Source organism: Aspergillus viridinutans (assembly GCF_018404265.1).
Source record: "Aspergillus viridinutans IFM 47045 DNA, scaffold_5, whole genome shotgun sequence".
NCBI lineage: Eukaryota > Fungi > Ascomycota > Eurotiomycetes > Eurotiales > Aspergillaceae > Aspergillus > Aspergillus viridinutans.
Genome location: NW_025091221.1, coordinates 480171 through 506994, shown reverse-complemented (window position 1 = coordinate 506994; position 26824 = coordinate 480171). Strand labels below are relative to the sequence as shown.

General features: G+C 50.2%; 9 protein-coding genes across 9 annotated transcripts; 4 read left to right on the top strand and 5 right to left on the bottom strand.

Annotated features, from left to right (window-relative positions):
- Nucleotides 1-3208: 3208 nt before the first annotated feature.
- Nucleotides 3209-5436, top strand: Aspvir_007113 (transient receptor potential ion channel family protein; the record flags this gene model as incomplete). Its single annotated transcript, XM_043270298.1, has 2 exons — nucleotides 3209-3581; nucleotides 3644-5436. 2 exons carry the CDS (start codon nucleotides 3209-3211, stop codon nucleotides 5434-5436), a joined length of 2166 nt encoding a protein of 721 aa, XP_043126233.1.
- A 731-nt stretch (nucleotides 5437-6167) lies between these two features.
- Aspvir_007112 (putative U1 snRNP complex component Yhc1) lies at nucleotides 6168-6970 on the bottom strand (the record flags this gene model as incomplete). The annotated part of the gene is made up of 4 exons (XM_043270297.1): nucleotides 6168-6487; nucleotides 6551-6634; nucleotides 6714-6842; nucleotides 6904-6970. 4 exons carry the CDS (start codon nucleotides 6968-6970, stop codon nucleotides 6168-6170), a joined length of 600 nt encoding a protein of 199 aa, XP_043126232.1.
- A 1056-nt stretch (nucleotides 6971-8026) lies between these two features.
- Nucleotides 8027-9275, top strand: Aspvir_007111 (glycoside hydrolase family 16 protein; the record flags this gene model as incomplete). Its single annotated transcript, XM_043270296.1, has 3 exons — nucleotides 8027-8373; nucleotides 8428-8878; nucleotides 8931-9275. The coding sequence occupies 3 exons, from the start codon at nucleotides 8027-8029 to the stop codon at nucleotides 9273-9275; spliced, it is 1143 nt and encodes a 380-aa protein (XP_043126231.1).
- A 3231-nt stretch (nucleotides 9276-12506) lies between these two features.
- Nucleotides 12507-12989, top strand: Aspvir_007110 (DUF3602 domain-containing protein; the record flags this gene model as incomplete). Its single annotated transcript, XM_043270295.1, has 1 exon — nucleotides 12507-12989. The coding sequence occupies one exon, from the start codon at nucleotides 12507-12509 to the stop codon at nucleotides 12987-12989; it is 483 nt and encodes a 160-aa protein (XP_043126230.1).
- Nucleotides 12990-14062: 1073 nt separating this feature from the next.
- On the bottom strand, nucleotides 14063-15328 carry Aspvir_007109 (actin-related protein ArpA; the record flags this gene model as incomplete). The annotated part of the gene is made up of 3 exons (XM_043270294.1): nucleotides 14063-14125; nucleotides 14191-14505; nucleotides 14561-15328. 3 exons carry the CDS (start codon nucleotides 15326-15328, stop codon nucleotides 14063-14065), a joined length of 1146 nt encoding a protein of 381 aa, XP_043126229.1.
- A 672-nt stretch (nucleotides 15329-16000) lies between these two features.
- Nucleotides 16001-16723, bottom strand: alg13 (N-acetylglucosaminyldiphosphodolichol N-acetylglucosaminyltransferase catalytic subunit ALG13; the record flags this gene model as incomplete). Its single annotated transcript, XM_043270293.1, has 3 exons — nucleotides 16001-16139; nucleotides 16189-16327; nucleotides 16399-16723. 3 exons carry the CDS (start codon nucleotides 16721-16723, stop codon nucleotides 16001-16003), a joined length of 603 nt encoding a protein of 200 aa, XP_043126228.1.
- Nucleotides 16724-17052: 329 nt separating this feature from the next.
- Nucleotides 17053-18265, top strand: Aspvir_007107 (mitochondrial 37S ribosomal protein mS35; the record flags this gene model as incomplete). The annotated part of the gene is made up of 2 exons (XM_043270292.1): nucleotides 17053-17605; nucleotides 17667-18265. The coding sequence occupies 2 exons, from the start codon at nucleotides 17053-17055 to the stop codon at nucleotides 18263-18265; spliced, it is 1152 nt and encodes a 383-aa protein (XP_043126227.1).
- A 929-nt stretch (nucleotides 18266-19194) lies between these two features.
- On the bottom strand, nucleotides 19195-21023 carry Aspvir_007106 (uncharacterized protein; the record flags this gene model as incomplete). The annotated part of the gene is made up of 3 exons (XM_043270291.1): nucleotides 19195-20327; nucleotides 20385-20454; nucleotides 20511-21023. The coding sequence occupies 3 exons, from the start codon at nucleotides 21021-21023 to the stop codon at nucleotides 19195-19197; spliced, it is 1716 nt and encodes a 571-aa protein (XP_043126226.1).
- Nucleotides 21024-22193: 1170 nt separating this feature from the next.
- Nucleotides 22194-26775, bottom strand: Aspvir_007105 (putative chromatin remodeling complex subunit (Chd3); the record flags this gene model as incomplete). Its single annotated transcript, XM_043270290.1, has 3 exons — nucleotides 22194-22705; nucleotides 22759-26347; nucleotides 26416-26775. 3 exons carry the CDS (start codon nucleotides 26773-26775, stop codon nucleotides 22194-22196), a joined length of 4461 nt encoding a protein of 1486 aa, XP_043126225.1.
- Nucleotides 26776-26824: the final 49 nt, after the last annotated feature.

Sequence of the window (26824 nt, the reverse complement as noted above, 5' to 3'; positions counted from 1 at the left end):
GGTTGTTTTCTACCGATCTAGGCGCATTTTGTCTTGCTGTAACTAGGTAGATTCGTGATCTGGATTGCGCTTGGGAGAGGGTCAATGTCTTTGTGAGTCCCATGCGAGGCAGACACAAGCCCAAGGGATGAATTGTGAAGAATTAGGGGACATTGGTCCTCTGGACTCGACTGGTTTCTCTCAGGTAGAGATTCTCTATTGACTTCAGTAGTCATGGTGCTGATTCCGAAGCTGAGATTTGGCTAGTCGGTACTTTAAGGATCACAGGAAGAGCTGTATATCTCAAGCTGTAGTACTTCCTAATATTGCTGAAGCCTCACAGTTCCCAATGAAGGCATAAGAGCGCATGCAACTCTCGCCGCCAACACTGTCATTTTAACGGGGCCTGTGCACTATAGGAGTGATGTGACCTTGAGAGCCAAGATACATCCAACTGATTAATTTTGCTGCCTTGGATCCAAGGTGAAGAGTGCTGGGCTTTCCCTTGTAGCCGAGTACTTGGCGACGCATTATGTATTGATCTCAGTCTCGGCTAGATGCAAGAAGATTAAACGTACTCCGTACTGAGAGCCATAATGAAGAGAACCACGAGAGGTATCTGTCTTTGCAATTTCTATTACGAAGTTTGGATTGAGCATGAGACGACTAAAAATAGCAATTCCTGCTGCCTGTGACTTGATATTATTGTTCAGGTCTTGGAGTTTCAATGTCCTGAAACTGCATTTGCGATTTCTTTGTCCTCGAGACTTGAGTCCATAAGGGTTGAAGTACGAAGGACTGTTCCTTGATTTCCTTCCTAATGTCATGGATTGTTGAAGTTGTCATCGCATGACGAGTACAAGTGCGAACCGCGAAGATCGGTGAGGATCAACGTCATGGCGCGCATTCCAGTGGGAGGATCGGCTCCAACCTCAAGCCTCTGATGTAGATCAGGGACGGCAATGTGCGACTGTCACCGGACCATGATGCTTGAGGCCTTGAGCTGAAGTAGTATCGTGTCATTGTCCTCCAGATCATTGTTGTCAAATGAAACTGGAAATCATCTATCTCTAGATACTCCCTAGACTAGAACTGACCATCCTAACATCTGCACCAAACCATTGTTAAATGCGCCAAGGAGTCTTTTGGAGGCTGTGCAGAACCTAGTCTAGACATAGGCGCTAACCAGATTCACAAGGAGGACGATTCAGTTCTGGTTAGACTTTACGTCAATGATCTAGTAGTGTTCTTGTTTGAGAAAGGGCATTCAAATAATAATGTTGATGTCCAAAGAAATATGTATTTTGTCATCATGATAATCAATCACTGATATAATCTCAGGCTTGAGCTTAAACGACAGTTTGCATGATTGCATTAAAGTTTGAGTGAATGGCGGGGTTATTAATAGCATCCGCTTGAAATAATGATCCAAGGTTGAAAGAGAACCAGCAAAAGACCCGTATCACGATCAAAACTGAGGAAGTCCATAGTCCACATCATGTCAACACTTGGCCTAAGTTCTGAACCAGTCTCAAATGATATCTAGACCCTGGATGTGGCTGGGTGATTGCTAAGAACATACAGTAATGCAATGGACAGACGCTGAATCGCCGAGGCGAGTAACGATGAGCATATCGACTTTCAACGGAACAATGGCACAGATCCACTGGTGCCTTTGGAACGCTGGATGGATGTAATCTCGCAATCCGTGGGGTCCTTGGTACCATCTAGGATATTCCCAGCCTTCACGAATGACGATACTGCTCCATTTGTCCTTTTCGGAGGTTTACCATTATTCCAGAAAAAGGAAAAGAACGGATCGAAAAAACTTCACCAAGATGGAAGAGTTTTAAGTACGTAGTACAAAGGATATTGCGTTCCTGTTGCCGCCGACGCAAAGGCAAATTTGAAATGGATTAAAATTATAACCAATGATCTGGTGCTCCGGTCCAGCAAATATGGCGCCCCTGAGAGACGCGCGTGCATTATTGGGACACACAGAGGCTCAGCACGGTTGATCTGCTCCGGTGCTTGGGTGACTGGGTGGTTGTCCACCAAGGGAACTTTTGCGAGACACCTTGCAGAGCATGATTCGAGCATTACAGCAGTTTCAGCAAGAAATTCGATGGCTGATAAGGTCATCCATCATCCTGCGCATGTAGACTTGTCATGCTGAAGAATCTTCGGCATATTGTAAAGCCTAGTTCCCTCCCTGCATAAGTGTACTACAGATTATTTCCTGTCCTTTGTTACTTGTTACCTACCTTTAAAAATCTGTCTCGAATTGAAACTGCAGCAAATCCACTCGACCCAGAGACAGCTGCCTGATACTCAGTCTGTGACCTTACCTAATTAAGGAATGCAGTGATCGCCTGTAATTGGTCCACCTCACAACGCAACCCTCCGTGCTGACTCAGCTGTCGAGGGTGTTTCATCGGCATTCCTGTCGTCTCCCTCTGCGACCAAGACCTTCCCGTCCCATCCACCCCCCCGTTTTCTTGTGTTTCTGGAGAGGTCAAGAGTGAAAGGGTGCCAGTTTTTTTATCTCTTCTACCACCTTCGTTCTTTATTTTCTTTCTTTGGTATCTCTCCTTACCGCTTCTCGACTACTGGTCCAAATCGGAGCGTCTTGAGAGAGAAAACAGAAAGAGACGGACAGAGAACGACGGTCATCATATCTCAGGGAAACCCCGTCCCCTTGGTTGTCTTACCCTCTTAGGCTATACACTGTGTGTCGCCGTCCCGCTCGCTTCAATTGTCATCCAACGACTTCAATATCGCTCTCGACACTCTTTTATATACGCTGTGACATTCGTCACTCTTTCCTGGAATTCGTTACCGATCGCTTCGTCGCCGTATTGATTCGTGCGACCATTTCTCTCGTTTACCTGGCCTAGAAGACTTGCGCTGGATATTGATCTACGGTCCTTTCAATGACTTATTGAACAACAAGCCGCAATACAACCCGATCTTACTCGAACAAGCTTGAATCGACACTCTTATCTGGATTCTACTGCTCGTTACCCTAGCTTCCACATCATTGCAATACAACCTTTGGTCGATACCACATTTCCGCATCCGGCCGGTCCACACCTGGTACTCTGGAGTACCACCTCCCATTCGACAGTGATCATTCCAGCCTTTCGACTGTGATCTATTCTTGCCTCTATCCACGAACTTCTTCCCCGCTGTCCAGTGCGAAAACACAGCTCGACAGGGCCCTACCACCATGCGGTTAATATCGCTAATCATCAGTTTGTTCGTCGCTTTTCTCACAACACCGCTTGTGGCTGCGACTAAGCTCATCGAGTCCAATGCCCTGAACCTGTGTCAAGACAGTTCGAACTTTACAGCAACCTTCTTCAGTGTCACCTTCACGCCCAACAATCGAACATTAGCCTTTGCCTTTGATGGAGTCGCTGCGATCTCCGGTAAGGTTACCGCTGAGCTTGTTCTCACTGCCTATGGATATGAAGCACTCAGGAAAGAGCTGGACCCTTGCGAAATGAATCTGGCGGGTCTTTGCCCAATGAACGCTGGTCCCATCGATGTCCCCAGCGCCAATGTCGTCGTGTCAGAGGATGTGGCTAAACAGATCCCTGGTGAGGATGCCTACACTGACTGCTGTCTGAAAATGGTGTAATCTCGCTAACCATACCATTAGGCATCGCATACACGGTTCCTGATCTTGATGCCAAGGTCCGGATCTATATCAACTCAACAGACACTGGCAAGAGTATCACTTGCATTGAAGCTAGTCTGTCGAACGGCAAGACGGTTTACCAGAAAGGCGTCGGTTGGTCAACAGCCATCATCTCCGGGTTGGGTCTTGCTGCTTCCGCAATAACCTCTGGTCTCGGTCACTCAAATACGGCCGCTCATGTCGCAGCCAATGCGCTCTCTCTTTTCAGCTTCATGCAGTCGCAGGCTATGTTCGGCATGATCTCGGTTTCAATGCCGCCAATCGTCGAAGCATGGACGCAGAATTTCCAATGGAGTATGGGTATCATCCACGTTGGGTTCCTGGAGACCCTTTGTACTTGGTATCAACGATCAACCGGTGGAACGCCTTCAACCCTTCTTTCCGAGTTGTCTACCACTTCCGTCGAAGTCTTGAAACGCCGAAAACGTTCTCTTGAAGCTACAACGAACCTGGTGAAAAGGGGCGTCAACGAAATCGTGAAAAGATCTACTGCCGCCAACGACGCGGCTACTTCCTCAACCGTCGTCGTGCGCGGCATTGACCGTGTCGGTTTCGTAGCAGGCATTGAACAGACCAATATCTTCCTTACAGGTTTGATCTTCTTTGTCTTCTTCGTCTTCATAGTGATGGTCATTGTCGCTCTCTTCAAAGCCGGGTGTGAGATCCTCGCCAAGAATGGAAGGATGAAGAGTGACAAGTTCTCTGATTTCCGGAATGGCTGGAAAGTCGTGGCACGAGGCATCTTGTTCCGACTGACCCTGATTGGTTTTCCCCAGATGTGCGTGCTGTGTCTCTGGGAATTTACCCAGCATGACTCCGCCGCTGAGATGGTACTGGCGGTTATCATGTTTCTGTCAGTGCTCGGTGCTCTGGGCTGGGCTGCTTTCAAAGTGATCCTCCTGGCCAAGCGGTCGGTTGTCATGCACAAGAACCCAGCCTACATCCTCTACTCTGATCCCACATGCTTGAACAAGTGGGGATTTTTGTACGTGCAATACCGTGCGACTGCCTACTACTTCGTGGTGCCGTTCCTGGTGTATCTTCTTGTCAAGGGCATGTTCATTGGTCTTGGTCAGCCCGCTCCTGTTGTACAGACCGTCGCCCTGGTCATCATCGAGGCCGCCATGCTCATTGCCGTCAGCGTTCTGCGGCCTTGGATGGACAAAAAGACGAACATCTACAACATTACTATTGCCGCCATCAACTTTGTCAATGCTATCTTTTTGCTGTTTTTCTCGGAGGTATTCAATCAACCAGGAATCGTGACTGGTGTCATGGGCGTTATCTTCTTCGTTTATAACGCGGTTTTCTCGCTGATTCTATTGATTCTGGTGCTTATCGCATCCATCTACGCCATTGTATCGAAAAATCCCGATACCCGTTACCAGCCCATGAGAGACGACCGCGGCTCCTTTATCAAGTCGCAGAGCCAATTGACTACGGAGTTGGATGCGCTAGGTGCCACTGCACGTGGTGATGTCAAGGACACGTCGTACAAGTCGAGTCCCTTCGACGATGACAATGGTTCTTTCTCAAGCGGCAACGGAGCCAGCATTGGACGTCAGAATCTCCTCGCATCTCATGATACGACGCCGCACCGGCAAGCCCCAGTTTCTCCAGTTGATCCTTCGGTACCTCTATTCCCCAGCGATGGACGAGGGCCGCCTAGTTATGGACGTTCACCATCGCCAATTCCCTACCGCGCTCAGCACAACGCAAGTCCGTGGCAAAGAGGGGCCGGGTATGACCATTAGAGGAACCCACTGACTATTCTTCTCTGAGCCTTGCTGGAAATGAAGTTATGGCATAAGCGTGGGGATGGACTGACCAATCGTCCTGTCCTCTGAACTCTGATATTTTCCTTTTGACCCTTTCGTTGCTCATCCACCCTTTCTACCTCCTTTCCTTTTGCTTCATTGTGATATACTCCAAAATCCTTTTTTTTTTCAACCTCTATTGATTTTACTATATCCTTACTGGATGTTCTCTTTTTTTCCCTTTGCGATTACAGCTGGCGTTCTGAAGCATTGGATTTGGATATCGGGACCTGGGTTTGTGGACTTTTCCCAAGTATTTTGGGGACCTAGAGTCGTTTGTGCTCTGCATTGTCCGGTGGTGTATCATATCGCGGTTCCATGTATGGACAGGAATCATATTGCTAGAACTTGCGTGAGACACGCATGGTATTCCAACATGCTCATTATTATAGAATACGTCTGTGGTTACCCTAACTGAATATTAGTGTGAACTCAGGTTGGAATGATCTAGCCCCAGATGATCCTCAGTTCGACATTTGAACCTAGATGCGTGTGGCAATGGTTATATTGCAGTATGATTAATCATTGTCACTAAATGCATTCGTATAACATCCTGTTAAACCACGCTCAAGTAGAACAAAAAGAAGAATTCGTAGAGAAGATCTACCGACAAGAAATGCCCGAGTAATATCACAAGTAATACAACGCAATGATTAGCCCGAACTCAATCATCGCCTTTCACCTAGTCCAGGAGGAGGGCCCGGGAGACTGGAGGAGTTCATCCCCGGAGGCGCCGGGGGACCAGACATACCGGGTCCTGGGCTGGGACTGAAACCGGGCTGGCCCGGGGGAGGCACAGGGGGGAATCCCCCAGCACCGGGAGGGGGAATCTGGAAATTAGGCGGGAACCCGCCAGGCGGCGGGACAGGGGGAAATCCCTGACCAGGGGGCATGTTGGCGAGAGGGGGTGGAGGAAAACCTCCTGGGGCGCCGCCTGCTGGTGGGGGGAAGGGAGGCGGGAAGGGGAGGCCTCTACCGCCGGGTGGTGCTGTTGGGAGTGTCAGTATTAGAGTGGAAGTATAGAACTGGGATATGGAGGTTGTGGACGTACGAATGGGCATGCCTGGGGGAATTCCATTGGGAGCTCCGGGGGGAGGAATGCCGAATGGAGGAGGAGGGAGTTGACCGGGGCGACCTAAGCCAGAGATATTGGTAAGATGTTTTCCACACAAAGAGAAGAGGATTGTCGATGAGTAGGGGTAATGTTCGCGTACCAGGAAATCCGAATGGTGGGGGAAAGGCGCCTGGGGGAGCCATTGCAGGGTTAGGGACAGCTTGGCCCTCGGCGGCATATGAAGACGTGATCGAGTCAATGACGGATTGTGCCTTTTCCTGTCCGATCTCTGTACCAATTGTCAGAACCATCAGCGACAGACTGTGGTTGGGGATAGGACTTGTGCATACGTTGATAGTATTCCACCACGTTCCTCAAATGATTCCGACCCGAATTGTGTGCCTTACGCACGCTCATCGAGTCGTGCGTGAGATATACATCGCAGTAGTCACCTGTATACAGAATCCACCGTTAGAACCACTGTAGCTGAGACTCAGGTCCGTATTAATAGACGATTGCTTGCGGATGCGCAATCGCATCCGAACCTGTGATATGTTGCGACGGGAAAGAAGACCTACAGAAGAGTACAGCGGAGGTCAGCTTGGATTTTCACATTATAGGGAAGAGATACTTATATTTTGGCATTTTCAATTGTAGAAGCGATCGCTTCTGCAATAGTATGGGAGAAGTTCGATGGGTGGCGCTCAAAAGGCGCGTTGCGCGTCGGACGAAGATCGTGCGCTGAGTCAACACAGATCTTGCTGATCAAATGAGCAGCTCTCAGATTGCAGTAATTTTGTCTTTTTTGTCAATATTCCAGTTGTAAAGTCTGGTTGTTAATCAAAGCATTGTCGCAAGTAAATTTAGCTACGGAGCGGAGAGATTCGATCCAACGAGGTTATCAGAGCGGTGTAAAGTGGCAGAATATGATGATGGCCTCAGGCTCGAAGGTGTCAAGGGGAAAACAACACCATGTTATGAGGTCGCAATAATGACGATATTTAGTCGATTATCATGGCTCATGCTATTTAAACCACTGGGTCAAAACCATGGCAATTTGGAGGAATTGCGAGCTAAATCTTTAGCAATGTTTACCATCACTTGTCCAAAATAAGTCATGGAATACGTGAGCCGAGCGAAAGGGTCATCCTACTTGCTCTCTCACTCAAGGGACGATATACCCGTTTGGCCATATTATATGACAAGAGTTATTGAAGCTGTTTTGCTCATGCTTAGTAGATCAGTAGCGTTATCTGATGGTTCTCACAATGTTTCTGCCTGAACCACTCTTCATAGTTAAGTTGATCTGTGGCTGAGCATCTCGAAGGATCCGGGGAACTTCTCAAATCATCTCAGCTGTGATTCATGATGGCGTCGATTTGTCAAGATGTTCTTCATTGACAGACTGCAGTGTGCTGCATCTGCTTCATACTCGCAAGTCTCATAAAACATCAACATCAGAAATTAGCAACCATGGCCGACACAAGCGGTTTCTACCAAGGAGAGGCATTGTACAAGGTCGAGAGAAATCCAACGTCCCATGAGATTCAGCCAAATAAACCTTGCAAGGACGACAGTCCAGCTGAGCATTCATGCTGCAACCCCAGGGGATGGCCCCGTGCAGTCAAGATCCTCGTCCCTGTTGCAGTGGTTGCAGCTCTAGCTGGAATCATAGTAGGCGCTGTCCTAGGAACGAGGGATACTCGATATCCAGATTACTTACCTCTTGACTATTCCCTGGTGGATGAGTACCACCCATCCTCCTTCTTTGATCATTTCTGGCACTTCACAGACGAGGACCCTACCGATGGATTCGTTGAGTAAGTAAACAACCTTAGACCATCTTGCGTTGAGATCGCGCTTACAATCTACAGGTATGTCGATCGCGAACAAGCAGAATCCCTCAGCTTGATAGAATCTACAAATTCCTCTGTGAGCATCAGAGTCGACAACACAACCAGCTACGCGCCTCGAGGCAGAAAGTCCGTCCGACTCGAGTCCAAAAAAGGCTACGACACGGGACTATTCATCTTCGACATCATCCACACGCCTTACGGCTGCGGAACCTGGCCCGCCCTGTGGCTAGCGGACACATACAACTGGCCGCTCCACGGGGAAATCGACGTCCTCGAAACAACAAACAGAGCTACGGAAGGCAACGTAGTCACCCTGCACACCGATAAAGGCTGCAGCGTCAAGGGAAGACGGAAGCAGCTGGGCAGCGCGCAGTACTCAACCTGCGACGATGCGCACGGGAACGCGGGCTGTGCGGTCCAGGGTCGCCCGGCGACGTATGGCGAGGAGTTCAACGAGAATGGCGGTGGTGTATGGCTCCCGTCCTCTGCCTCTCAAGCATCAAAACACTGACCCGTTGCAGGTATACGCGGTCGAACTCCGAGAAGCAGGAATCCGAGTCTGGGCTTTCCTTCGCGACTCCATCCCGGACGATATCTCGAATACGGAGCGCAGACCCGACCCGTCCTCTTGGGGGACGGCTCTGGCTGACTTTCCCAGCACGCACTGTGACATCCCGTCTCACTTCAGCAACCAGAGCATCATCGTCAACATTGATCTGTGCGGCGAGATGGGCGCCCAACAAGAAGACTACAAGGACTTGTACGATTGTCCGGCAACATGTGAGGAGTTTGTCGCTCGCAATCCGCAGAATTTCTCGCAGGCTTATTGGGAGTTTCGAAGTTTCAGGGTCTATCAGACGATGTGAGGGGGGATTCTGTATTTGATTTCGTTTTGACTGGCTATATTTCCACGGGAGTGATGAATGTTCCTGTTTATTGGATGACTTCTGCGATTGGCTGTGGAATCTTGCTTTATATATAGACTTGCGGGGTCATATCGGTGATTGCTACTCTTCCTGGCTTATGTCTCACGCAATAATTGATACCCATCGTTGATTTCTTCTCTACTTGATTGCTGGTGAGCGTAGTCCTACTAGTGCGAGTCCTAGTATGAAAGCCTAGCACAGAGTAGATGCGGGTTACCCGAACCCTAACGACAGGAGACGTTGCATAAATCACGCAAACCTAATGGACAAGTCGCCATGACGTGATCTAGGATGAAACAGAGGGATTTATCGAGACCACCATAGTCACATTCCCACTCCGCTTCAGCTGATTTGAGTGACAAACTGACTTTGAGGCGGGAGATTAACCAGTCGCTAGAAACCGGAGCGGTTAGAACCCCCAAGCCGGCCCCAGACCGGGGCATTCTGTTACTTAAGATTACGCCGGCTGCAGGATTCTAGTCCTTCTGATCTTCAGGCTTTAGCTAATATTAATAACGACTTGACGACTCCAACTCCGCAGGATGATGCAAGGAGAAAAGAAATGCCGCATATTGGGGATGTGTATGCAGTTTCGTACAACTGTGACACTGGATGCTGATGTGCATGCTGGTGCTACACTCGTCGCAAATGGATCAGTGGAGAGTAACGGGGCAATTTTGTTGGGAAGGTAATCTCCGACTGCAGAGAGCAGAAAGTATAGTTGTTCTGCTGTAGTCAGTTGGAGTTTGACCAAGCCCGAGTCCCCAAACAGTTACAGTACTCCGGAGACTACCTCAAAATAGAGCAGGAGGATTTAAACCTAGGGGAAAAGGGAGACCGGCTGCCACAAGGGGTATCCAAACCCTTAGAACGCACTAAATAATAATACATATTCTGCTGGTGAGATCACGGGGAGATATCACGGGATGCTGATTGCTGGTGGTGCCAGCCCATATGGTATGGGGGTGGAAAATCCGGGGAAGGCAATTGCCTGTTTCATCTTGTCAGGCTGGAGCGTTTGGTTTGAGTTGGATGGACCGGCCATTCGCCGGTAAGGGGATCCGGTTGCTGGTACTGGTCAGTGGTCACTCGGCGAGAACCACCAGTGACTGTCCGTTTTGTCAAGTTGGAATGACGACTGGTAAAGGAAAAGCGCAGTTTTGCCGGTTGGAGTTGCAGAAAATTTGCTCCCCCTCAGGGGGAATTAATTGGACCAGAGGAAGTGGGTAACAGAGGAGAAAAATAGAAAAGAGCAAAAAAAAAAATTTTCCCTTCCGTGCGTCATTTCTTGAGACCCACCTCTGTCTGCAGTCCAGGCTTCTTCCGGTCTGGGGAAAGCTGTCCTCTTTGAGCCTAGTGTCTGTTCTACGGAGTATACCTATCTGAGGTGCCTCGACAGAAAAGCCCAAGTAAGGTATGATCGAGGTAGCAATTATGACGGTATCAATTACGAAATGGCTCCTTCCGTGAAACGGATGAGGATTGCCTCAGAATGAAGTAGATAGATACTTGGTAGAAACGGTAGAATCCAAGATTGAGAAGATTCTAAGAGTCTTCATCCTTGACAGATCGTCCCTGACTTGATCTTGGCGCTAGACTCGAGCAAGGTTAGTCGGATCTACAAGTGCCAAGTACAACACTATTGAAGACTGCTCTCCTCAGTCTCCTGAGACTCAGTGAAGGGATTAATTATTGTCTGCCATGAAAATAGTGCTATGATAGTAGTTCCATCACCAAGTGCTCATCCTCAGAAAGGGGTAGGTACGGGGAGAATATTCTGCAGCCTGCCATGGAGATTAATGATGGCATGAAATGTCCTAAGAGATGGTAGTTTCTACGACCGGAATGATGCCATTGTACATGGATTCGGTACATGCGGGGCTTTTTTATTTTGTTTCTCTTTGCTTTGTCCGCTTTCTTTACGCCTCAAACCTAGTCCAATAACAATAGGCCATGTTACATTTATCTTATACTACGTAGAATCTGTTGTAGATGGTGAGGAACGATTGTCTGAGATTCCCCATGCAGCATTGTCCAAATAAAGATGCCACGAGACTACCTTAATTGCCGCATGATCAAGCCTCCAGGAACTGCGACGCAATAGCCAACGGAGAGGATCTGAAGCATCGACGGAGACGGTGAGGAGGAGGAAGTGGAAACTTCGTCATTCTACCATGTCTAGAACCATCTGCTCTCCTCATCGTGACCGACAGCTGGATTCCTTCGGTGGCCTTTTGGGAAGGAGGCGAGTGCTCAAGCGACTCGTGACTGACCATCCAGGAATTTCCATTACCCCCAGAAAATCAGAGAGCGCATATGATTGGCTCCAAAGGCCGTTTCTGTTACGTTTGCCACCCCTCGTAGGGCCGGTGTGCTCGTCAGATGATCTCCAGGGATTTCTTAAAGCAGCAAGGACAGTTGGCTGCAACATGGACTTTTTACCCAATAGGAGACTGACCTGCTGACACAATTCCCGCATTGTCGCTCGTGATTGGTTGCTGCGGCGCTGAGTCAGCTAATTATTCTTGCTGCCGCCTTACAGCCTGCCGAAGAACCGCGCGCATACTCTCGGAGGCTTTACCTGATACGTCGACCATGAGAGAATTTTCGCTGGGGAGATATTTTTTTGGTTTTGACGACGACGACTAACCGCCAACTCCACTTGGTTATCCAATATCCACAAACAGCACCGCGTGTGACCCTCTAGGTTTGTCCGTGACTCTTGTGCCTGGCAAGGAGGGCCCCAGCTGAGCCACTAAATGGTGCAATTTGGTGCAATGATGGTAGCCCATGACGGCACAAGGGGGCATAACTATATAAAACCTTCCCCGCCAGAATGTTTGGGTCCCATACTATACAGTCCCATCCAGCAAACAAAGAAATTTCTTCTCCTTATTACCTCGCGTCCTCCAATACTCAGCGCTAACATTCTCTCTTTCACGTCTTCAATCTATACAAACTTGTCTACTTGCTATTCGAGCATCCTGTTTCTGCTTGCTTGAAGTCGCCTATACTTCCGCGCGGTCACGTCAGCTATAGACTAGACGTTGAACTTCATCCATTAGATGGTTCTTTGCTGAGAGTTGGCTCTTGAGTCAATCGCACGATCTGCATACCACGAGCTTGATTCGAGTATAATCCAGTCAAAGGACATCCATCACTACCTACATTATGCCGAAAATGAACTACCGCGTCATTGAACCTCACCCGTCCGTTCCTCATACCAGCCGTCCAGCCCTACATACAGCTCGTGGAGGTGCTGGCAACATCATCAGCCTGAAGAACACCAAGACTACCGATTCGCAAACAGCCACCGGCCCCGCCTCCCTAACGCGCCTGGATTCAAATGTCCCGCGTACCTTCCAGTCCGGCCGCGGCGGCGCAGGGAATGTCCGCAGCAGCAGCGAACGGGCAATCTTCAGCTTTGACGAGGAACTGGAACGGGAATTGCGCCGCGCCGCTCCTGTCTACCATGTGGGCCGAGGAGGTGCCGGCAACATGATCTACAGTGATAGCTGCAGTAGTGGCAGCAGCATCCTCACTCGCAAGTTCTCTTCCAGCAGCACTGCATCAGCCAGCAGCACCGGCTCCGCTCGGGAAAAGGCTCTTCGTGGCCTGGAGAAGGGTTGGGGAAAGATAAGGGGTGTGGCTTAAGGGGTCGCCATTCCCTTTTGCATAATGCGCTGCGCTGCGCCTAACGACATGACGACTTACGACCAGCAACAAAAAAAAAAAAAGTTTCTCCTTTTTCGATTATTATCTCCTTGGGAAGTCAAACTATCACCTACGCTTTTCTTAATCCAACTTCAACATCGTTCATGCAATGTGATTGCTGTGGAGCGTCCTGGCCGACAATCCGCGGCTACAATTTATCCTTCTGCTTCAACATGACTGTATCGACCTGATACCCCTAGTTATTCTGTCGACACATCTGAAATGAGCTTCTTTGTCTATGATTCCCCAAGGATTTTCAACATCCGCTGCCGCCCATCTCCCATCACTCATACCATTCTGTTTCTTCAAAACTATTCAGCGTGTTTGCCATGCCAGATTTTTGGATTGGCGTCGGGGAGGCCATCTGCATCTGCATCCCTCATGTATCTTAGCGTACCACTGGCGTTGGCCACACCAATTGGAAACAGGAAACAGATTTCTGTGGATCTTTGCTCTACCTTGTATGCTCTACAGTAACTTGTCCGTAGTCATATCACCCTTAGACTTAGAACCCCACCGAAGTACCCGTACTCGTACGACATGGTCGCTCATTCCGTCTATATTCCAATGTCTATTATGTACAACATCTGCCTTCAGACGGCCCCCGCTGATACAGGGCAAACACTACCTGAACGCAACCACCGCCCACTCAAGCGTGATGTAAATTACTTGCTCTTTGATCAATTTCGGCAGTGGGACATGGATTTCATGCATGTAGATTGAGGCGCTATCATGTGGTATGTTGCATTGTGCCCAACATCAAGAGAAAAGAAAGGTATAGTGCGTGATATGATTGAACGATGCATCAATGGCTCAAGAAGAGAGGGAAGAAGAAGGGTATCAAAAGCCCAAGCCTAGCCGGTACAATTAGTGGTTCGACTCGATCTGAGCCCGCCGGACTTGGTGGCGGCTGGTCTGGCGTTTATGGGCCAGAAGGCGGAAGACAGGAAAGAAAAGGACAAAGACGACTCGGCCCTTCGTGATCACCGCGTTTGTTCATGTGAGAGGAATGTTTAGGCGAATTTCCTGTGGATGATCTCCGGGTCTTCGTGCCATTCGTCTGCGCTTACCCACATCTGAGGGAGCTGTTAGTTGGTCTGTTTTGGGTATTGGGTTTGGGGTGAGTTCGACTTGGACTTACCTTGCGGAATGTGCTGAGCCCGGCGAGGATACCACCGCCGATCCAGGTGGTGTATTTCCGTTCTGCAGGCGCAGAGATACGGATCTTCATGTCCTCCACGGCCAATCTCTTGATCTCGCGCATTAGGCGGTCGGGGAAGTTCTTGCACAGTGTTGAGCCCCCTGAGAGGACGATGTTGAGGTATAGCGATTTCCGGAGATCGAGATCTGTGCGGGTGATGGCGTCCTGGACGATCTGATGAACGCCGGGGTATTCCAGTCCGATGAGTTCAGGCTCGAATAGGATCTCAGGGGCTCTGTAGCGCTCTTGTCCGATCTATCCTGGTTGGTTAGCTCGGGTCCCCATAAACTTGATTGTAGAGGGGGCTGACCTTGATCTTGTGCCCATCTGGCAATACGTAGTCGACGGCTTTCGCCTCCGACTTGTGGTAACTGTTCATCCAGTCCTTCTCTTCCCGCTTCGGATCCAAGGACACGTAGCAGACCTTCTCCTTGATCATCCTCACCACCTCCTTCTCCGCACTCGTATGCAGCACATGCCCATTCTTCCGCAGCAGCAGCTGCAATTGCTCCGTGACATCTCGCCCCGCAACATCAATCCGCCGTATACTATTGGGGATCGCGAAACCCTCAAACACAGGCACCGCATGGGACACCCCGTCCCCTGAGTCCAGCACCACGCCCGTCGTGCGTCCGGACGCGTACAGCGACAGCACCGCCTGGATCGAGGTATACAGCGCCGGCACATTGAACGTCTCGAACATGATCTGGGCGGCGACATCGCGGTTCTTGCGCGGGTTGAGCGGCGGCTCCGTCAGGAGGACGGGGTGTTCCTCCGGTAGCGTCTTCAGCTCGTTCTCGTACACGTAGTGCCAGATTTTCTCCATGTCGTCCCAGTCCGTCACGATGCCGTGTTCCAGTGGGTATCGGATCTTGAGCAGCCCGCGCAATTCCTGTGCTCGTTGCCCGATAAACACGTCGCCCTCTAGACCGCCGGCCATCACCCGGGGGTGTTTTGGCCGCCCGACGAACGAGGGGAAGAAACATGAGGGGATCTCTTCTCCGGCGAAACCGGCGCGGATTGTGCCGCTGCCATTGTCAATGACAATGGGGGCGTTGTGAAGGGTTGCCTCGGCCATTCTGTGAGGAGAAGGGTTGTGTTTGGGGAGGAAGTCGGTAGGGGGGAGGCGGCGCGAATTGCCGTGACAATGGCCCTGAGGCCTATTCTTGCTGGTTGTGACTCGTAAGACCGGTAGATGCGAAAGATTATAACTGGCAGCTTGTGAATTGAGTTTTAAGTCATCGGCGTGGACACTGGCGATTGTAGGCAAAATAGATGTTTTTAGAGGGGATGTTGAATCCCGCAACTCTTCGCGTCCGCTCAAGTTTCCCATCAACAAGGAGCTTGGGCCAGCCGACTATCGCTGCTACAGAAGCACTTCTACGACTATCCGCCGCGAAACAAAAATTTATCATAAAACACGACGATGGCGGATTCTGAAGGCTTTAAAACAATATAAATACCTAAGCGGGCAAAATCCAACGTTCGTGAACGGTCGTCCACTAAACAAAACAAGGTATCGTGCCTTTCCTCTATCTGACCACACGGCTCGATCGACCAACAAATCTGCCTCAAAGCCCATGGATGAGGAGGCACAAAACGCTAGTACCAGATATCCTGAGGCCAAGGTTGGAGCAATTCCAACAGTAGAAGCACCAAGGGTGAAGGAGTAGCGGCGACGTGTCACAGTTCAATATGGAAGTAGCCAAGAGGTAGCATAAATCATTATTCATAAGGGAGTTGACGGTATTCAATCCACAAATCCCATCTCGTCAGACATTACTTGCTCCAGTGTCGGCTGGTTTTTCTGGCCAGGGCCACGCACAGGCGGCCACCTTAACATGCGAGCTCGCAGTTGTTCAGCCTGCTGCAGTGCTTGGCAAAGATTTCTGCCAGATAATTAGCAAAGTAGCCCATATAGAGGAACCTGAATCTTACTGATAGTGACTAGCAACCACGTATCCTTGTTTCTGTAACTGGCGCGCTAGTTCCTCTTGATGGTTGTCCTGAAGAGAAGGATTGGGCACAACGATGAGCGGGATGCCCATCCGTAACACCTCGAGAATAGTGCCAGATCCTGACAAGCATCCCAGGTCAGATATCAGAAGATGCCAGAGGTGAGTAACGACCAAGAAAGATGATCAATACCTGCGTGACTGATAACCAACCCACCACTTCGTCCTTTACTCATGTCTGCCTGAGCCAATGCAAACTCTCCTCCCAGCCCATGCTCGTGGAAGGAAAACCCACCGACATCTATTCTGTGCCAGGGCCTGCGCTCAGGTGGATACTGCTTGAGGAAATTATGATAAATCGCCGCATTTTTGCCGTATTGAACCATTAAATGCGAATAGCCATTTTTCTCCAGGGCCGTCACAAATGAGGGATCTAGCGCAGCGCGCACAAGCTCTTCAAAAGAGGCGGTTGCGCCGACTGTCACAAAGCATACCTTGATCGGGAGCTTCGCTGACATGACTGCAAACTAAGTTCCCAGGAGCTCTGTTTGACAGGGAATTTGATCGATGCCTTGACAGGGCTGCAGAAGCATTTCAGCTCCTAAGCTAGATATGCCCTTTGAATGAATACGCAAGTCCGTTATCAACCAACATCAAGGTCAGACAAAGGAGGTGATCAATGGTTGTTGCAGTACTTGGGAGTGATGCATTGATATGATGGCAGCAGTGAATGCGCTTAGCCCGATTGGGCTTAGCGTTGCCATGCGAAGTTCATCCGCAGAAAACATCTCCGACATCCAAATCCCAGGAGGAATTCGACAACCCCCCACGGCCAATCTCGCCCGCAATGGCCTTTGTCGCAAGATATTTGGGCCGTACGGCCTTCTCGGTCGCTCGGAGAGGCCCTGCTGCTATTCAATCCCGCTCATTCTCTGTCACACCCTTCAAATTCATGCCGGAAGATCCGCCAATTACCAAAGAACCTTCGCCGGAGGATGAATTGCCTGACGTGTCGGAGTACTCGCCAGATATCCTCAGCAAGGAGGAGCGGTCAATGTATGATATGCTATCCCCGGAGGAACGGGAGGCTTTTGACGCGGAGCAACGTCGGATGATCGAAGAATTCAACAACCCGCAAGCGCGAGCGGCCGCATTTGCGGAGATTGAAAAAAGTGTGAGAGACATAGAGAAGGAAGTAGGGCTGCGATTTGAGGATGTGCCGGACAAGTCCCGGGGCTTCTGGGCCGAGGAGGAAGACGATGAATTCGGTCTTGTCGAGGACGCAGACGACGATTTCCACGACGACGAAATCACCTCCATGGCCCACGCGGAAGTCGAACTGCACCGCGAGATTCGTGAATATGCTCGCATTGCAGCTTGGGATATGCCTTTACTGAGCAGTAAGTTCCAACATTTCTAAGCGACTATGGTTCAATGCTAATCTGAGCCTCCGATCCCTAGAACTCGCCAAACCTTTCACCCTTCCTCCCGAAACTCACATCCTTCGCTTCCGCTACACCACGTACATGGGTGAACAGCATCCAGCCGAGAGCAAGGTGGTCGTCGAATTGGCCAGCAAGGATCTTGTCCCCAAGTACCTCTCCGAGGAACAGCGCCAGACCTTCCTTAAACTCGCGGGAACACGCTACAACCCCGATACAGACATTGTACGCATGTCCTGCGAGAAATTCACAACGCGCGCCCAGAACAAGCGATACCTGGGCGACATTGTCAACACACTGATCAAAGAGGCGAAAGAAGGCGACTCCTTCGCGGACATCCCTCTTGACCTCCGCCATCACAAGCCCAAGACTCAGCTGCGCTTCCCCGAGTCCTGGGCCATGACAGAGCAGCGGAGGAAGCAACTCGCCGCCACACGGAGAGAGAGACAGATCAACGAGCAAACACGGCGGGCGGTCGTGGATGGGAACGCCATCGTTGCACAGGCCACTCTGTCACTGCCTTCATTGAACCCTGCCTTGAGCGCCAGAGCCGCCGAGGAGCGGGAGAAGGTTGCTGTCAAAGTTGGAGCCAAGGTCCTGAAGAAGAGAGTCCGTTAGACCCTTGGTTGCGGGAGTGTATTGAACTTGTCTGGTTCATGTATTCGATGGATGTCTTCTTTGCGTTGGATTTGAGTTCGAAAATATCAAGGGCGGGCGCACATGTCAAACGGTCGTATAGACTATCACTTACACTATTGTACAATATTCTTCTTCATACAGCTTTTCCCACCTTTTATTACCGGGATGTAAGTATTCTACCTATGTTTCTGCTTCATGCCTGTACGATGAAAGAGGAATCAGAGAAAAGCTTCCAGCAAGTTAAAAGCAATCAACCATCATATGTCATTAAGGCAATCCCTTTTTTTTGGTAATTTTTATTTAAAGATATAGATACCCCTCAACCGTCGTTATAACAGACGACAGACACGGAAGGACGACGAGAGATCCGCCCAAGGTCAAAAGTCACGAGAACAAAATCCCGGCGTGGTCAAAGTCGAAAGCCAACTTCAACTCATCCACCTCGCGATGGTTTCGTTCAGAACCTCCAAACTAGCAGTTCAATCTCATATCCTTCCTCTGTTCGTAATTAAAATAATCGGTTGAAGACTCAAAGCCACCCAACGACATCAAGAGAGAGAGAGAGAGACAACAAGGACGAGACCAGGAATCGGAAATGTGAAGATGGAAAGATGTCAAACCGTCGACGAATGTCCACAATATCGGTGTCCATGCAGACGTTATCAACTTGAATGACATCCATTCTCCATGTTGCCCTCCGCCATCGAGTGGTGGGTATATTTAACCATGGGCGAGTGAGTGAATATTGGATGAGCCACCCAGACCAGCTTGGCGTGGCATCATAAGGGGGAAGTGACTAAAAAGAGAAGAGAGGCCACAGTCCGCTTGCCGTCACGCGAGGGTGAGACCGACTGCAAGAGACATTCGTGACTGACACGAACCGGGCAAGAATTCTCTCTTATATGGAGTTACTTGGCACGTCCTCCGCCCATGCCGAAAATGTCGTCGGAGGAGACGGCGGGACGTTTGAGGACGGTAGGGTTCTTATGAGTGAACACGCCGATAGGTGGAAGGAGCGGCTTGAGACGTCCGTCGCCGTCGTTGGTTCCGGCGCGGCTGTTGAGGTAGGCAGTAGGGCTGGGCTCAGAGCACGAGAGGCACGACTCGGTCGAGGACGAGCGGCGGTGGCGGGGAGACTCGGAGGACCTGGGAGTTCCCTGCACGACGCCGGACTTGGGATCCACAAAAAAGTCATCGTCATCATCGAAGTCTTTGACAGCCTCAGCAGCAAGGTTGTAGAGGCGGACACTCTGCTGGCGAATCTGGTCGGCATCCGAGGCACTGGTCTCCGTGCCTCCACTAGGAGCGGGAGGACGGTTTTGGAACAGGCGACGAGACTTGGGTTGCACGCGTTTAGTGCGAGGCTGACTGGCGAAGACGTCCGTATCGGCGGGCACCGTGTTGGTCTTTCCAGGCACGGTGGTAGCTGCGAACATGTCATGCAGGCCACGCAAGAACTCGTCACGCTTGGCACGCTCTTTGGGATCAGAAATAATCTGTTGACCAGAACGACTCAGATCGGCGGATGTGTAGTCCGGAGGGGGATCGAAGGAGAGCAGGTCGATCTTCTTATTGTGCACATTCGGAACACGATTCTGGGATGCGGAAGCATGCACTGGGCCGCCCTGGTTGCGGACGTGTGAGCTAGAAGTCTGAAGCTGTGCACTCTGTGCTTGCTTGGAACCGTGAGAGTGAGCAGAAGTTCTAGGCGAGCTGACATTGCTGAAGTTGGAGCGGCCTGGAAGCGCAAGAGGAGTCGGCTGGTGCATGGAGACAGCGCCCTTGCCCTTGTTACTTCTTTCAGTATCGGAATGCTCAGCAGTTGCACTGATTGCCAAACGAGAGCCCCTCGCAGCACCGCGGTCGGAAGCAGCGTCATCGAGCAGGCCGGCCAGACCGCGCGACTCACGGGTCTGGCTGCCTCCGCCAGACAAAAGGCTTGGGACGTTGTACTTGTCACGGTACCAACGGGGAATGTCGCGCAGACCAAGCTTCTCGAGCATGGAGCGATCGGTGGGCATCTCATGCTTAAACAGGCAGCCTACATGATCGTCAGTCCTCACTTGTCAATCCCCTGTAGTCATGGATTGAACCATACCTTGCTGCTGATAGTCGCACTCACCGTGACGGATCCAATAAGAGCAGTATTCCTTCTTCTGATGACAGCCCTACGCCATAGTCAGTCTTGGCCTTGCTCCATTTCTGAGACTGAGGAACGACTCACTTGTCTGGGGGTTCCGCCACTGTTTCCAGCAGCGTGACCAGCAGCGTGACCAGCAACAGTGCCAGCATTAGGAGCAGTACCCATATTAGCGGGCACCATCCAACCGTGGTTAGGAGCTGGAGTAGGCATCACCCAGTTCTGACCATTGCCCTGAGGATACATAGGCTGAATAGCCAGACGCTGCTGGGGAGCAACACCGTTCTCATCCGGCATGTATCTGGGCGCGGGGCCTTGACCTTGGTTGCCATACTCCCTGGCACGCTGGCCGGGGACATTGGGGACATCGACTGGAAACTGGAAACGAGAGAAGGGAAGAGTACTCTCCACAACATAGAACGAGCAACGAGGGCCCACGGTACCAAGGCTGGTCATACCCTGGGTATCACCTGGAGAAAGAACGCGTGGTACCGAACGAATATTGATATGGATAGGAAGCTCGTCAACAGCAATAAGAGGAACAAGGGTACCATTAGGTCTGGCGCAGAAAAACTGAGGACGCAGAGGGGAGGACATGACGTGATGATTCGCTCTCCTGAGCTTGACTCTGACGCTCAGAAAGGCCTACAACTCAGAAGAGCTGAGGTGTTATCAAAGATGTGGTCTTGAGAGATGCTTTGCAGTGGAATGTTGATGAAAAAGCTCTGCAGAGGGTGGGGTGTTGAGAGAGAAAAAGACGGAGGTGAGAAGAGGTCAGGCAGGATATTTTTCGCGTCTATTGCTGAGTGAATACTCGTGAGGTATTTTGATGTTCTGTGTGCGATGTGAAGCGAGATGGACATTCACTGCTGAATAGGGCAGAGGCTGAAGCAGCACACTACCTTCTATGTGTTGTGATCACAATATGGATGAATCTACTAAATCAATGATAGCAGTGTATATAGCGGCTTCAAGAAAAACATCTAAGAGAAGGAAAAATCAGCTGCCTGAAAAAAAAAAAAAAGGGTATATAAGCAGACGGGATGAAGCTATCCCAAAGTCTGGATACAAGACCAAAAAGACTATATCGACCAAGCTCCTAGAAAAGACAGTGAACGACAATAAATGAACCAGAGGGAAGAAAGGGAACCACTTTTCTTTAGGATTCAAAGCATTCAAAAGAACAAGAAGAAAAAAGCCTCAAGCTTAGTCCCTTAAAAAAAGCATTGACTGTTTGCCTCCATCCTAGACCATATGGTGTTGGCATCGGTACAACAGCTCAACGGATGGCTGCAGTTTGCTCTCCCACTCGCCTTCTTTGCTTTTTCTTTTTCCCCCTGGGCCTTCCTCTAAAAAGGTCAACGGTGTTCTGGAAGGGTAAAGAAGGGCCTAGTTCTTTTTGTGATTGTCTTATTTCAGCGTCTTCATTGTCTTCTTTAATGGCGGATCCCATGATTGAGGCAGATTGTTCGGGATATAAGGCTCCGCCATTTGACTACTGAGGATGTCTTCTGTTGGAACTGTGGAGCCCGCCAGCTTACTTTACCAAGCTCAAGACTTGCATGATAGATTTCGAATGGACGTTCTCATGCTGATCTAAAGTGTGTAAACTAAAGTACATCATGGTATCAAAGTCGTAGAAAAATTCCATTCCAATTCCCATGTACGCCATTGATGCAACCACCCCTATGTAAGAACCCCATTCCAGTTCATTCCCATGCCACAGAGAGTCAGAGAGCGCAAAAAGGACAGAAAAACCAGCACAGATTATCTTTCTGATGTCGAGAATCCTTGTCCTGGTTGACTCGGGCTGAAGGGCGTTGTTCCATGGCCTGCCGGGTAACCGGTCAGATCGATAACGGGCGACCCAGTAGGACCGGTGTTGGTTGTACCAGGAACTCCATTACTGGTGTGGCTCGCTGCAGCCCTACTGGCCAAAATCCTTCGACGCTGTGCAAGGGAGCCGCGAATCCCTTGCAGGTATTTCTTGGCTTTCTCAATAAGCTCGCGATCCTCAGTGCTGTGCTTCAGAGCGTCTAACATCCTTGCCACTTGCGTCTCAGACCGAAGGTGAGGACAAGTACGCGCTATTCCGTAATGCGCAAGCCCGCATAGACCACAATGTTCAACGCCGGCCTGCTTCAAGGGGCAAGAGCCCACCGGATGATGCTTGGTACAGACAATGCAGGGCGGGTGACGCACCTCCACATTGCCGTCCATGCCTGTTGCACCGTATGCAGGGACTTCATCCTCTTCGGTGATACGCTTGAAGGGGCGGACTGTCGCGTGGTTAGTACCGAGGAATCAGGGCTCAGGCGGGAAACTGCATTACCTTTGGACTTCTTGGTGGGCCGGCCCATCTCATCAGAATCCATCCCAGGGTCATTGTCTGATTCCGATTCTATGGCCTCGTCCGCCTTGTATTCAACGTCATTATCGGCCTCGTGGCGAACCTTCACAGGCGACACCTCCGTCGTGTCTTTTCCGTAGTCTACTGCCGCTCGCTTTCGTTTGCCGCGACCCAGCGTCTCTGCCTTTCTCCTGGCCTCTTCTGCAGCCGCTTGCTCACGCTCCTGCAAAATCTTCTCCCATAGCGTATTACTGATCGCTGGATCTTCACCTTTATCTTCAGTGTCCTGAAGTTGGCCTTCCAGATTTTGGTTGTCATTCGCCCAGACCTTGGCGAAGCTGAATTGAGACTCCGGCGCACTTTCGTCAGGCGCCTTCACTTGCTCTTCCTGACTACGATCAAGGAGCTTGTCAACAGATTCCGAATCGTACTGGACGTCTCCCGAGTCATCATCATTAAACAGTGCTTGGGCTCCGTGACGCAATATAGATTCCAAATCCCGCCCATCATCCTCCTCTGCGACCATCCGGTCAATGAGAACATGATCAAGGACCATCTTCTTCTTGCCAATCTGCATAATTCTCTCTTCGACACTTCCACGAGTCATAAGCTGAAAGACAAGCACTTTATTCTTCTGACCGATGCGGTGAGCGCGAGAAAGTGCCTGCATGTCCTGATGAGGATTGAAGTCTGGATCCATGATGATAACAGTGTCTGCCGTGGCGAGATTAATTCCCACACCACCGGACCTGGTGGAAAGAAGGAATGCGAAATACGGCGAGTTATCAGCATTGTATTCATCAATACATTTCTGCTTCTCCAACGAAGTCATTCGTCCGTCCAGGCGCCGATGTAGCAGGCCGAGGCCGTCCAGAAAATCTTCCACGATATCTAGATTATCAAGGAACTGGCTGAAGATCAAAACTCTGTGGCCTCGCTGCTTAAGCTTAGGAAGCATAATCTCAAGTAGCTTGAGCTTTCCTGACGCCTCAACCAGGTGCTTGTGCGATGCAGCAGCATTAGCAGTGCGTTCCTCAATTGCTTCGCTGTAGACAAAAGGATGGCATAAGCATTTTCGAAGCTGCATCAGGATATTATTCAGATTATGGCGATCTGCCTGCTTAACGCCTTCAGAATTATTGTTCCTCTGAAAAATTGCCTTTATCAGCTGCGGATTCTTCGCCAAAATAGACTTGTACAGCTTCTTCTGAACAACAGACATGGACACAGGCACAATGATTTGAGCCATGGGAGGAAGAAAGGTGAGGACTTGCGCCTTTGTCCGTCGCAGGAAGAATGGACGAATCATGTTGTGTAGTTCAGGAATGTTCTCTTTTGAAAGTATGCCGTATTCTTCATCTAATTTTGCAGCGTCCTTGGTGGGATCACAGAACTGAAGCAAATTGAAGAGCTCCCGCGTGTTGTTCTGGAGGGGCGTACCAGTGAGGAGTAGCTTAAACGGGAATTTGAATCGCGACAGAGAATCATATATCTGGCTCTTGTCGTTCTTCAAGCGCTGCCCTTCATCGACGACCAGACCTGCCCATGGTATCCTCATGAGGACCCGTCGAGACGCGTCATTAATCATAGTCTCGTAGGATGTGACCACAACATGACATCGAAGATCTGGCTCGTCCTGGGAAAACATCTCGTGCTCCTGAGCCAACTTGCGGGCGAATGCCGAACCGTAATACGTGACGACACGAATGGAGGGAACCCATGACTTGATCTCCTTGCGCCAATTTGGACAGGTTGAGTTCGGCACGACAACAAGGAAGGGCCAGCACTTGTGGTACTGGATGAGAGTCGCGAAGAAGCCAATAACTTGAATAGTCTTTCCTAGTCCCATCTCGTCCGCAAGGATGGCATTTTGTTGCTTGAACCACATGTAGTATAGCCAATTCACCCCATCTTTCTGGTAGTCCATTAGCTGCCCCCCGGTCATTGTCTCAGGCTGAGTGTCTCTGACAATCTGAGACTTGAAATTTTGCTTCCGAATGTGAGCAAGATGTTTCCGAAGTGCATTTTGTTCCGGCATATGGATGTAATCACGTCTAACCCAGTCCTCATAGGCAGCTTTGAAATCATTCCATCGTTCAGTTTGGCTAGGATCAGGAGGGGAATCCCACTCTGCCTCCTCATACGGCAGGCCTTTGAATTTCACGTACGCCCTGGTCACCTTGTGAATCCTCTCAAGGTCTGACTCAAGGCTTCGCTCTTCCGCTTCTTCAGAATAATACACTTGAAAGACAATGTCAACGCGCAGGAAGTCCTCAGGGATCGCTTCCTCTATCGTCATATGGGGTTGCAAATTTTTCTCTGACCTGAAGAAAGCCCTTCGCATAGCAGGGTTAACAATACCCCAGACCCAGCTGCTGGGCATCCACGACGTATGGTGGTAGGAGTGCCCCTTCCATTTAACGAGATATTCCTTATCCACTTCCTTCACCGCGTCCGCAGTGTACCCAACGAGTCCGCTGTCTGCTGGTCGCCATGCAACTAAAGCACCGATCTCACCGGGAACTGATGAGCAATCATGGCACTTCCAGGTATAGGAGTATTCTTCAAAGCGGGCCGTTGGAGGATCATCGGTCGTGTCAGAAATTGGAGGTAGGTGTTCAAAGTGAAAGGCTCTGTGGCAAGCTGTACATCGGAATAGCACATTGTCCACATTGTTGATAGTAGTCATGTCCACAGGGGTAATCGGATCTTTCCCATCATTGTCCTGGCGAATCTGCTGTTCTTGCTTCGGTGTCAAGCGCTCGCGGAGAGGCTTCGACATCTTCCCTTGATCGTTACATTTCATACAACAACCTTGATGGGGCGATATGGGGTCCTTTGCATGGGAGACTCCTATGCAGCGACGGCATTGGAGAACAAACTGTTCATCAGCCACTTTGGTGACCAGATGATCACGATTCGATCTGGGGCCTAAGCAGGCTTGGTGATAGGCACTAGTACAGCCCTGACAGAAAACAAGAGGACCTCTGGTGCTATCATCGCCTTCGATTCCACAAAGCTCGCAGGTGCCATGATGGCGAAGGCGGAACGCATCGTCTGAAGGAATCTTTTGAAAAATCTCCTTGGCTCCGACAAATCTCTTTTCTCTTGAAAAGTCTTCCTTCTCAGATATATCATCTTCCATCCTTTCACGCAAATCCCGCCGCAAGGTCTTCCGCTGACGAGTTGAGAAGCGTTCGCCTCTAGGTGCAGCGTACTCGCTCTCTGAACTTGACTGTCTTGATCGGCGTGACACGCGGTTGCGGACACCTCTCCTGAGGCGGCGGATTCTTGAGGTGATAGCAGAGGAAGAGATAATGTCGTCACTTGAAGCAGTATCCCTCACAGACTCATCCTCATCACTGCTGAGCGGACCAAAGAAATCCGCGAAGCTAGCGTTCTTTGTGCGTCGAGATCGCCGACCTCTGGTTCCAGATTCAACATCTTCCTTGTCTGAGGAGTGAAGCGTTATGTGAGAAGTTGCGGGAGATGACGAGCGGTAATCAGTGTTCTGGAAATGTAGCAGTGCCTCGGGACCGTTGTCTAGTGTCTGAAGGTGAGAGAAGGTGACCTATAGATATAGACGAAAGTTGAATGATCAGCTCAAGTATAGTGAGAGATATGTCAGGCGAGTCTCACTATGTCCGATTCACCACTTCGTAACCGCACGCGGTACGAGGGCTCATTTATAGGATGTGATATTTCGCTGATCACACAGCGGACCGCAAAATGACCAGGAAGAAATTCATACTCTTCTGGGTTGGCGATGGGAGGTATTTCGACTGCAGCAAGTCGCATTTCACGAGGCATCGGATCTGGCGAGAGGGGTTGCTGCTGATGAGACACTTGCTGAGGTGCTGGTCGAAGCGTAGATTGAGGACTTCCCCGTTGAGTATGCGTCGTATGCGAACTATTGAATTTAGCTAGCAAATCCGCGACAAGATCCTCGTTGTCATCGTCTCCATTAGAATGAAACTCTGTTCCGTGATATAGCTCCATTACATTCAATAGGGGATGCTCCACAACACACAAAGTACTCGGCGACGAG